This window comes from Convolutriloba macropyga, chromosome 6, assembly GCF_964194025.1.
Source record: "Convolutriloba macropyga chromosome 6, txConMacr16.3, whole genome shotgun sequence".
NCBI lineage: Eukaryota > Metazoa > Xenacoelomorpha > Acoela > Convolutidae > Convolutriloba > Convolutriloba macropyga.
Genome location: NC_134473.1, coordinates 35,732,407 through 35,745,069, shown reverse-complemented (window position 1 = coordinate 35,745,069; position 12,663 = coordinate 35,732,407). Strand labels below are relative to the sequence as shown.

The 12,663-nt window shown below is 35.2% G+C and overlaps 1 protein-coding gene across 5 annotated transcripts in view; it reads left to right on the top strand.

Annotated features, from left to right (window-relative positions):
- The window catches only part of LOC142341640 (uncharacterized), a 58,057-nt gene extending 46,772 nt beyond the window's left edge, over positions 1–11,285 (top strand). For all 5 annotated transcript variants that reach the window (XM_075392750.1, XM_075392751.1, XM_075392749.1 and 2 more), the window contains 6 exons: positions 2,612–2,971; positions 5,668–5,733; positions 6,010–6,129; positions 6,919–7,113; positions 7,558–7,697; positions 10,934–11,285. In XM_075392750.1, coding sequence (XP_075248865.1) covers positions 2,612–2,971; positions 5,668–5,733; positions 6,010–6,129; positions 6,919–7,113; positions 7,558–7,697; positions 10,934–11,043 — 991 coding nt within the window. In that variant the 3' untranslated portion in view covers positions 11,044–11,285. The remainder of the gene's footprint in view (positions 1–2,611; positions 2,972–5,667; positions 5,734–6,009; positions 6,130–6,918; positions 7,114–7,557; positions 7,698–10,933) is intronic.
- Positions 11,286–12,663: the final 1,378 nt, after the last annotated feature.

Here is a 12,663-nt window from a genome sequence, read left to right as displayed (position 1 = left end):
GAAGGTAGATGAGAAGCTCTCCGTTATTGAATTGAACGACAACCCTGCCCTCTACCTGGAACTTTTCGGGAACTTCACACTTCCCAAAGTGACATAGGTTGAGATCAATAAAACCTTTGTTCAAACACTGTTTGATTGGTCGGAGCACAAATTCTAAATAAGTTGTAAAAATTTTTTTTCAGGTTAAACAGTCATTTTAGACAAGTTTCTTTTCTATGATTTGTATAGCAGGCGCGTAAAAGTCACTCGAAAAGTCAAAAACGGTCAAGCGAAAGATTTGCATAAAAAAGACATACACACATTCACAAAAATTCAACCGGCAACTTAATACAACAGATCCATTCTGTTATTGCCCCCCCACTAAGCATGATGCGCATCCACTAAGCGGCGGGCACAAACAGCAAAGTTCAAGATTTTCTACTATTCAATGGTTGGGGAAGCATTTTTAACCTTTCTCTAGCAAAGTTATTAATTAAAACATTTTATACAACCAATATGCCCCCCCCCCCAGTTACAGAGCATATTTAGAAAAAATGGATGTACGCTTTTGCTCGTGGAATCAGAAAACAGATGTAAAATCACGTAGATTTGTTGTGAATTAGACAAAACAAAGAAACTTACTTGGCTTGCTAGTTGATTTCACCATTAGAAATTGTTTAAGTGTACTTTCTTCGTCTTATTGCTGAAACAGTTAACCTATAGTGGAAAAAAATTTGTGAGTATACATACTAAAAATTTCTATGTACATCCGACTACGGAAATAGTCCGACCAGAATATACAATTTTTATCAGTCAGACACTTTTGAATTACAATCAAGCAGGTACAGTTTTATTTTAACTTTACCCTGTGCTCTAAGGCTTCTCGTAATTGTTCCGATATTTTATATCATTCAAAACATTCAATAACTTACCGAAAATTTTTGATTCGCAAGCCAATACCTTCGAAGTTGCTCTGTGTTGTGCTGCAGTTGATTCGGCGAAATCACCCTCGACGAAATTTGCAAGTTTTCAACTATCCAGCAAACGCTTATCATTTTTTTTTCAAAAAATAAAATTCTATTTGAATTGCTTCTCTGGTTTCAGATGATACTTTTTTATCATTTTTTAAATTCCAATTATTTATCCAGTTTATCGCAACTTTATGATATCAGTTGCAATTAATTTTCCAGAGAGAAACCTGAAGTTGTAGGGAAAATCGTTTTACAGGGGGGGGGGCACATCTACAATTTAAAACAATGCTAGACAAAACTAATCCCTATTATCTTTGTTCGAAACTTGCCAATTTCAGTGATTTAAAATTTGTTCTTGAGTTGCTGAGTTGAGATTCGAGATGGTAATCGCAAGTAGCATTATAAATTTCTTTCAAGTAATTGATCAAGCTATTTCAGCAAAAATAAAGTCTAAAATGAAAAGCTGGTTCAAAAATACAAAAACAGAAATGTACCTAGACAAAGTTTTCTTAAGCCCCCTAATTTTGTTTTTTTTAGCCAAAATTGTTTATAAGCTTGTTTTCCTGGTTCCCCCCAAACCCTTTATTAGGTTCCCCTACTTTAAATTTTTTGATCTGTCGGCAAATTTTTCTAAGATCTCGCCGCAAAAATCTTGTGGGGGGATAAAAAACCGAAAATTCGGAACATTTTTGGCTAAAAATTGGGTTATGTTTCATGAAAATTGGATATGTGCACGCTAAGTTTTACATCACTATATAATAAAGCAGTAAAATGAGTGAAATTACTGGGTAAAATGACCTCATTCAAATGCGTCTTTGTCTAGCGATGCACAATATGGCGGGAAATTTGCAAAGTTTGCAAATCAATATGAACTAATTCAAACAGCTGAAGAAAAATTAAGACGAATAAAATAATAATATAGCACCATAAAATCTTCAAAAAATCTGACCAAAACCTCAAAAATAGGGGGGACATTTTACTGCATTTTAAAAAATTTCAAATTGTCCCACCCCGTTGTAGATGGCCACCTCAAAATGTCCCACCCTGTTGTAGATTGCCACGCTGCAGTAATTGTCCGTCCCCCCCCCGTTGAGGTTCTAGTCAGAATTTTATACTACTTATCTATTGGCCTACCCAAATTTTTTTTCCGAGAGAGCAATATGTCTATCGTTACTTGGTTGTAATCTCTTTTATTTTTTGCATTCTTTTTTGGTTTTTTGTGTATAATTTTTCTGTTAAACTGTCTTGAAGTTCTGTTAATGATGAAATTCAAAAAAGTTAGACCGGTACAAATGGCCAGATATCTTTGAACGTGAAATCATTTTATAACTATTGAGTAAGATTATTGAAAGAAGCGTCTGTACATCTGTATCTATGTTTTTGTATTGGTTAAACCTATTTTATTTGGTTGAAACTTTTAAATTGTTGATTTGCAAAAAAAATTATTAGCAGCTCACAGATTTTGCAGCGTTCTCTTTTCTCTGGAGTATTAAATAAACTATGTAACTTTTTTAATATTGTAAAAGCTGACTAATTTCAGACCCCCCCCCCCCGAAGAATGACGCTTTAGCAACTTTTAGTCTTCATTTGAACATTTGAAGCTTTCAAGCTGATCAAAATTTTCAAAAACTTCAAACTTTACCTCAACTTTGATTTTGTAGTTTCCCGTCTGCTGATCAACAACGTCAAGCAAAGTCCGAAACTGGACCGCAAATAGGCTCAAATGGTGACGTGAAAAAAATCAATGCAGACGATATTGAAGATTTCAGTTTTGACGACTCAGAACTCGATTTCATTCCATCTGCAAAGCCGAGCGCACAACCAGTGACATTAGCAGGTGTAAACGCGTCACAAACGATGTCATCAAACGCAGCAGTTCCCTCTAAAGTTAATGGGGGAGGAATGACAAGTGGGGGAGACGCAGGAAGTGCTGGAGCAGCTGGAAGCGACAACAGTTCAGTTGGGTCGCTTAAGTTGCGCCCGCAAACTAACGGACTTGTCAATGGAAATGCCAAGGCAGGGTAAGTACTTGTATTTTGACATCACTCTTTTATACAGACAAGCGGAGGCTATATTATCAGAGTAAATCAGTACTGAGCCACAGAAATCCAATTCTTTGTTTTCTCTATATAATTTTGCTGATCCTGTTACTTTTTATTCTGTCAAGAGAGACTCAGAGGCAGAAGTTTGATATTTCTCAAAGAACTGCAGGACACCGCGAAAGTGACGATATTAATGTTTTGTATAGGAAATTATAGACAGTCAAATTTACATTGTGTAACCTTCTGTCGAGACCAGCGAGAAAAGTATACCGAGACCAGCGAGAAAGGTGTAGAAGGAGAAAATAGTTAATCTTTTGTTACTGCAACATTTTTTCAGAAAACAAACAGTTTTTGGCCCTACACAGACATTGAAGTCCACTAAAAACAAGGAGATTTGGTAATATGCGTTCCAACCCCTCTCATCCACATTTTAACTTAATTTGCCACCAAGTTAGGTCGAGTTGGAAAACTTTCATAAATGCACTTTATATAAATAATTGGTGTATGAAATAAAAAAACAAACCACTAAACGAATTAAAAAAAAGTTGTTGTAGTGGGCCGATGACACCTGCCATTATCAAGACTACGAACAAGAGAAACAATTAAACCAAATAACAACCAAAAACAATAATTACGACCAAAAATCATTGTCTATTTGTTTAAAAAATACTTAATTAAAGTTACTATAGCATCAGATAAAAACTGAAGGAAACAAATTATTCTGTACTTCTCTAGAAGAGATGTGGTACCTGTCCCTAATGAGACTATGTAACAAGTAGGCGAACAAAGAAAGAACAACAAAGGAGCAAATAGCTCATAATAATTGCTTTGTCTTTAAAAGTAGAACCAATAACACTATTGTTAAGAACATATTTTTCAAGAAAACATTGAATTTTGAGCAAAAAAAAACGGAATTTGTGAACGATTTCTAATGATTCCGCTTGCATTTTCCTACGATGATTATATCCATCGGCAAAATTGACTGAACAACAAAAAGAAACGTGGTTCAGCATATAGTTCCGCCTCCATCAAGATGGATCTGAACAACAAATTTGATCTAAAAGATACGAAAGCGACACAAGAAGTCGTTTTTTTAAGAAAGCTGAAAACATCTTTATTGATTTTAATGCTAATGCTACTTTAATGATAACACCTATTGTTGCTTCATTCTTTAAAGTGTGCAAAACTTGGAAAATTTGTACAGTTTTTAAAATTTATTTACCAATGATAGAGCTATTAAGAAAACATCCTATTAAAATTGTTTCTCTCGGAGGTGACATAAATTGGATTTTCAGGTCTTTTCAGGTCGTTGAAATGTAATTTATTATATTCGGCAAAAATAATAGATGTTTTCCTCTTTTTTTCGACATTTTCTTAATTCAATTTTAACCAGTAGGTGAGAGCAACTTTTAATAATAGAAGGGGTGCAGAATTTTTAAAAATCTACCTTTTTTCTGAGAAAATATTTGTTTCTGTAATCCTTATATCCTATTTTTTTCCGAATGCTTTCTCAATTGGTCATTTTGAACGAGTTCCAAATTAATTCAATGCTATTAAAAAGAATTAAGTTGTGTTCGTTGAAATTAAAAAGAATTAAGTTGTTTGTTCTGGTGCCTTAATTTTATTTATCAGAGATAGCGCAATAAGGATATTACTTATATGCGTGACACTTGAGAAAATAAACAATGTCATTTGAGAAAAACAACAAAAAGCATCTACAATCAGAAAATTATAAATATAATTTTTTTTAGTTCATTTAATTGTTGCTTTGAACTATGAATAGAAAAAATTCAATTTGCTTCTAAATAGTTAAAGTGATTAGACCAGCTTAAAAGAAAAAAATCTATAAATCAGCAAAATAGTTCCGCTTCTGAATATCAAATAGATAAAACATTTGTATATATTGTTAAACTGAACTTCTCAGCCCCCACCAGTATTTCGTTCTTAAGATCCATAATTTGCTGCTATTGTACTTTCAAAAAGTTTTGATACAATTTCCAAAACACAGCTCCAATTTTACAAGTACCTATCTTTAGTAATTAAGCGAAACAGAAATCTGAAATGGTGAGAAAAGAGAAAATCTTCAACATTTTTGAGCAATAAGCGTGTTGGAACAATAAGCGATGATTAAATTAAGTAGGCATCGTTTCTCGGAAAACAGCGCGGAATCCCTTCATTCTGTTTTGTCTCCGTAAGTCACGTTTAAAAGTTCAGAATCTTAACAAGAATCTAGTAGCAAAAGAAAGTATCCTTCGAAAGCTCTTAAGTGTAACTTTTGATTTCGACTCTGTATGCGGTTTTTGTTGATGTTTTCTTTTGGCACCACTGTGAAACCATTCAAAACTATTTTTTAGATCAGGTTATATTGACAGTTATTTAACACTTTTATCCGGAAGCACGCCATGGCAGGCTAATGTGCTATTTGGTGCTCATCTAGTTTCGTGATCAATAAACAGTAATTTACCTGTATGTTATTATGATCATTGAGTGGCTGCTGCGACTCACAGACCAATTAGAATTATTAACTATGAGTAATTGAAGTTTACCATTTATTAAGTTGCAAAAGTGGAAAACAGCTATAAAAGTGAGCAGGTCTACTCAAAATTTAAGCACCGGCAGCAGTTTGTAATTTATAGTATTTGATCGGCTGAACTGTTATGATGCATCCAATTTAGAGTTGTGTCCATGTCCACAATGCTCGACAGCGAAGATGACGAAGACTCGGATTGGGACAAAGACATGTAAGTGCAGTTTGCTTTGTTTGTAAACACAATTTCGAAAATATGCCATGATTGGCCTTTGATAACTGTCGTTTTAAGTTTTCTCCAAATCATACAAGTAATGAAAACTGTCTTTGTATTTAAAGTTAGAACCATATCACCAAATGAATTTTGTGACAGCTTGTTTCGAGAAAAAAGTTTTAATTTAGGAGTTTTTCGAGACGAATAATGTCGAGGCTGTAAGCATCCAATTTCACTTAAGAAACTGATTGAAGCCATTCTATAATTATTTTTCAGCGAGATGGCAGATATGATGCCTGGACCAAAGCCCAAGCCTAGATCTGTCGCGGCTCCTGTTGCCTCGCCCAATCAAAACTCTTCATTTAATTCTACCAATGGCGTTCAAGCCGCTGCTAAGTTAGTATGTCTCTCTTGAAAGTCATTTTAAACTATAAATTTCAGAAAAAGACTTTCAAAATGAGCGTGGTTTTGCATACATTGAGTTATGGTCACTGATCTGTATATACTAACATTTCAAATTTGACTCAAAATCATCAACGATGTCGACTATCAAAAGACAACATTTTTCTTTCTGCTGATCTTCAATATGTCGATTTTCATAAAACAGAAAATGCCAAATTTGAAACAAATCTTGACCTTATTTTCATGTTTGTACTAACCTGGGTCGACCCTTCTCAGAAATAATCACCAAAACCATATATGGAAGAATTATGGTGGTCATGCTCATCTCTGTAAAAAAACAAACACCCCGACTGTGGTATAAAACTCTGACTTAAGTTGCAGCTGAAGAATTAAGATTGAAGAATTAAGAGCTTAGAGCTCTCGAATCTACTCTGAAAATTGCGGATAAGCATGCTATTAATGCATCAAAGCTCCAGCAGATTTAGTTTTTCTGCTTTTTATACCACATTTTGCGTTATCACAGAAATGGTCTATAGTGCACCTTAACCTAATGGAAACTAATTGATATTTTTGCCACCTTCAATTTTGATCAATGTTCATTTTTGCAAGAGTCATAAGTCTACCTGAGTTGCGGCATGGCCAATGCAGCCTGCTTCTTATTATCTGATAAAATTTTGAGGGAAAATAAGTATATTTTGTGCTATGTTGCTGTTAATTTGTCAAAAATTTATATTTTGAATTTTTTTTAGCAGACCAGCATAATGGTATATTTTTTTTGTTAAGAAATCTGGAAGCTAAACTGATGTCGAGACCAGACAGCGCAGCCAAAATGGCGGGAGCAGTAGACGTTTTCGGCGGTGGTTCGAACCCCGGGCGTGCCAAAAGTGGAAACGTCAAACAAAGTGGATTTACTTCAGCGGCTCATCTGGGCGATAGTGAAAGCGAGCCATTCTCAGATGACGATGATTTCAGCAAAAAGTGAGTTGATAACTTTATCAATTCAAACTTACGTTCCGCAATGTCCTGTTTTTGTTCATGATAGTCAGTGTTAAGATCTCATGCTGATTTAAAAGGTACAGGTAATAAACACACAATTGGTTTTTGCAAATTTAATGGTGAAACATGCAAAGTTTTCTTTACAAACGTGAACATAATGGTGTTCTGAATCTCTTGGAGCTAACTTCTCTTCACGTCTTTTTCGTTTTCTTTTACTAATGATTCACTTTTAATACTCTGTCCTCTCAGTGGCTCAGATAAAATGACGTCTTAGTAATCCCGCATTTTTTGGTATGTATACAGGGATTGAGAGTTTCTTGTTTCTCGACTTCTTCCATACTTTTTTACACTTCTTTCTGGGAAGCTTTATAATACAGAATAAAAGCTCTATTGTTAGAGAGGCTTTTAAATTTTCATTTTCGATAGTGGTAGTTCACATGGCGTCCCGGCCGCTTCGTCTGGACACAAGTCCAACTTCGGTCTGCCGGTCATGTCTAGCACTCTGATGACAGATAAGAAGGGACCGAATGGATCTACCGCAGGAAATAACCACAGGACTCCTACAGGTGAGTAGTTTTTTAAAATACAGCTGACTTATCTTCCAGATGTCAGCAATACCTTTTTCGGCTCTTCACAAGTTCAATTACCACTAGAAACCCTAAAAAAACCCGTAAAAAACCGTAATTATAGCGTCAAGTCTTTTCATTTAAGTAGTATCTCAATTTAACAGAAACATTTTTGCATCGAATTCCGGATCTTCTCCGTTTCCGCAACCCCCGTTTAGTGGGTGCATATTATTGCGCCCCAAGAGCAAGTGCTACGTTTTTACATAATGATATAATGTAATTGTACGTGCTCTGTAACTGGGGGTGGTTACCGTACTGGGAGGGCACGTATTTTGTGTTATAGATGCAAAGCTGAGGAAAAAAAGCTATATTGCGGTACTCTTGCACTTTTGTGCCGTTGTCTGACATTTTTTTGGTTCACAGTTTGTCGCGCTGCAAACCTCAAAAGAGCAATTTTGTTCATCTATTTATGCAGCCATATTCAACTGCTTTTATGTGAGAGGGCGCTAGTGAAAATGGCAGACGTACCAAAATATAGAAATTTTATTGCTGGCCAATCACAATTGAGAAAACTGGAGTATTGTTTTCTGATTGGCTGATTGCTCAACAAATTCTACATGTTTTAAAATGAGATATGAATGTTAACGTAAAGTTGCTCAGAAATCGCGATAAGCCGAAAGCCAAAAAATAATTTATATTGGGGGAAACTGGTCTCAAGTTCGGTTGTGATAGTTTCCTATCAAGTCCCACGGGCCGCTGAGGCATGGCCATGGCCCGCGAGGCATGACCAGATGCGGTAAAGGATATCATCTAGAATTAGACTATGTCCAACTTAGGGTAATTGAACGCATAAAGGTATAGTGTTTTAAATTTGTCAACCAATCACATCCGTGGAAAATTTTATATTTTGGTACGTCTATTTGTTAAGACGTCACCATGTGAGAGATATCATTTGTTAGCAGCAATTGTTTACGGCATTGCGTATTAGATTTTGAGGGTAGGCGAAAGCTCGATTAGGTGAAAAGAATATTGGAAATTAGGCGAATACCATTTAAAACAGTTAATGGAGGTACTGCAATAACCGTTAGGTAATATAAAGTAAATAATTGACTATAACAGTTGACCTGAAAAAATAGCCTAGAAAACTATCAAAAAATGAACCAAAGTTTCCAATTTTGATCGTTTTCAAGATGTAGTTTAACACCAACTCCCTCAATTGTTTGTGCGTTTTGAAACCAGTAGTTCTAAATTATTTAAATTAAAGCTAATGATAATTATTTTTGAAATTCACCATTCATTTCCTGTTATTTTTTGAAACCGAAATCATTGGTCGTGATTACATTGAGTATATTGAGTATATGCATGTACTTTTAGCATATAAAAACGAATGTTGGGACACTTTTCTACTTCCTTACACCGAGTGGAGTTTCTAATTAAGTATCTTATTAAGTGGAATTTGAATATTGTTTTTTCTATTCGCTGACTTTCCGAAAAACTTTAGTCCAGAATTTTTGTCTAATGGCTACAATAATTTCTTTTGCCTAATCGAAATTTTGCTTTATATCCTATTCCCCTAGTTTTTGATTGTACATGACCTTAATCACTCTTGAAATGATTTTAAGGCTAACATTAAGGCAATTAAAGGGCATCTAAACCCTCTCAAGATCAATAAGCGACTTTTACTTTATTTTGAATTTTCGAAATACATTTTTTTTGCTTGAATTGCTGTGCACTAGCGCATAATTTTATCTGTTTATTATGCAAAATCTACACAGCAAATCGGTTTCAATACCCTGTTTGGCAGTTTTTCGGCTCTTTCTTTTGGATTTGCCTCATGCTAATTGTTGCTGATAGCAATTGTTTTGCAACTATGACATCATTTAACAGCTTCAATTATCAGAGAGTTTTTAAATGTTTAGTGGCTTACCTATTTAAAAGTAACCCAAGCACTAAAATTTAAACGAACAAAAGCTAGATCCATTGTGTTTTACTTCCACGGAGCCGTTATGGCACTCGCGTGAAAAAGCATGTTCCGTTACTTTTGAGGATGAAATGTTTTTTGACTACTGAGCTGCGTAAAGCAAAATAGAGCTGACAAGTCTCTAAATTTGAATGTTAATTGAATTTACTTGCTATCAATACTTTATTGGAATTGATAATTTGATGACTGCTTGGATCAGTCGTCAACAAAGTTTGTAATATTTATTTGTTTACTGTTGATCTGTATATATTGTTTGATTGAATAGCTTTTTTTTCGTCTAGCCGATTTGATTTTTGGTCCTCAGAAACAGTATAGACGAGATAATCTTGCGGACATTTAGTTGTTGTGAAGTTCTGTTAGAGCTTGGCTAATATGGAAGCTCACGTTTTATCGCAACTGCAGCGAAGTTTTACTTGCTCCAATTTTTTTTTTGCTGCCCACTAACTTTTTTAAACCCATTCGGTACCCAATCAGTCTTGCTACCCTCAGACGCTTAACCTAAGTTAGTTGGAAACAAAACCAGCCTCGTGCCAGTAGTTTGAGAGCATTTCGTCTGATGTTAGTCGGTTATCTTTATCGTACAATAGTTTTCCACCCTTTTTCAACTTCATTTTGCTTTTGAAAACAACAGTTTTCCATTTTAAATTTTTTTTTTGGACCTGTATCAATCGTGATGATTGTAAAAGAGATTAATTGAGTTATTTTCCAGCAATTGTCGGTCATGTTTATAGTTTTTTAAAAATACCAGTCGATTATTCCCGGGCCGAGGATTTTTCCCAAAAATAACGGGGAAAAGAGTGTAAAGAGTGTATACATAAAAAAATTACCCCCCTATTTCTCCGCTTAATTAAGGGTGGAAGAGTGTAATTATAAGAGTGTAATTTTAAAAAATAGAGGTGGAAGGAGGTACTGCGGATTGATCCCCCATCTTCCCCTTGTCGAACATGTAACTTTAATTGTCTGCATTAACCATTGCGCCAACTGACACTAGGATCAGATGTTTCAATTTGGTTATATTTGTAATTGTGTAAGAGTGTAATTTTTTATCAATCCACCCTAAATTACACTCTTTGCAAAGAGTGTAAAAAGAGTGGAGAAAAGAGTGTAAATAAAAGGTATTTTTTTAAGATTACACTCTTACCCTCTTTTCCCCTTTAAATAGGAGTGGAATACGCATTACACCCTAATCCCCGCTAATTAGGGGTGGATTAGGGGTGAAACCTCGGCCCGGGTTGATATTGGTTTGTATTTTCAGCTTCGAATGGGAAAACAACTGTAGGGTCTTCTGTGACAGCTACTAACAAAGAGAGCATTGTATCAGTCACGAGTTTCGATTCAGAAACACTCTCCGACTTCGATCTTTGACGTAATCTTAACACATCCGCTCAAAAACACGTCAAAAGATGTTTCTTCTAAAATAGCTTAAGTCTCGATTATGTAGAAAGTTGCAAGACTGAAAATATATATTGGAACGAGTGAGAACGCAAAGTTACTTAATTATGTACATATATGATTATCTCTTTTAAGAGCTTTATGATTCTGAATTGTCAATTTGTGAATGCAGCACTGAGTTAACAATGTTTTAGTAATAAAATTTTGGTAAACTATTTTTTGTTTGTAGCTGTGATGGATTTTGAGGCGGGTTCAGTGTCTGTTATTGGGTTTTCTCATGTTAAGTTATTTAGATGATCTAAATTCAGTAATCACACTTCTTGAAACTGAAAATAGTTCAATTAATAGAGTGAATTTCCGATCAAAAGCGAACAAGTAAATATTTGTTAGTGGCATAAAATTATTTTAAAAAGAGTTATGCAACGAACAATTGCATAAAATTATTGAAAACGAACAATTGCATAAAATTATTGAAAACGAACAAGTGCATAAAATTATTGAAAAAATTATGTAAGATAACCCAGGATGGAGTCTTCGACCCACGGCAGGTATGGATCAGACAGACCTGGGTCGCGGACAGGGGGGTCTCGTGCGAGCAAAGTTATAGTCTGGACAAATTTTTGCTCGCACTGCTGCGTCTGGCCCATACCTTAATTAGATCTGTTCGGCCTGGTTCATACCTGAAATGAGTCTGTTCGGACTTTCCCATACCCTGTCGTCCGTCTGTTCTTTCTGCTCCATTGCTGAATTGTATGTTTGGTCTGGTCAATATCCGTTCTTTGGTTTGTTTTGTCTGGCTCATACCCAATAGTCGCTCTGTGGCGTGGCCTGGCCCATAAACGGTCTTCGGTCACTTTTGAGTGGCCCATACCCATTCTTTGGTCTGTTCGACCCAGGATTGGTCTTGGGTTCGCTCGGCCTGGTCCAGTGTTGGCCTTAGGTCTGTTCAATCGGGGCCAGGGTGACCAAAGTCTGTTCGGTGTGACCCTTACCTGAACACCGTCTGGCCCATATCTGTTTTGGGTCGAGGACCTCATCCTGGGAAGCGGTAAATAAAAAGGTTCATGAAAAGAGGTTATGTTACATGAACTCACATGTTCATACAAAAAAGTTGTAATAACGCTCTCATCACATTCACTGCTCATGTGACTCTAATTCACTCCGCTTATTTCTGACTCTAATTAAAGTCGAAGCTTAGTTCTCAGAACATAAGCGGAACATAACGGTAATATGATTTAGCAAGTGTTTGAAATAAGAGGACAAAATTTTTCAAAAATGAGTTAAAAAGTGAATAAATAACAAAAGTAGCTTCAATTTTAGCACCAAATTTTAACAATTGAATTTTGAGGCAATATGCACCAGAAATTGTCATAGCCAATTGTCAACAATTTCAGCAATGCTGGCAATAAGAACTCCTAAAAAGAGAAAAAATTGTTGAAAAAGAAACAATTGTAATTATCAAAAATTTGTTTTTTTTTCTCGATTAGCTTTAAATGAATGCATTTGCTCAACTTTCATTAAAAATTATGCTACCAAATTGTAGGAAAAAAATTGTTTAAAACGAATAAACTTATTTTCTATTAATTTTCTATC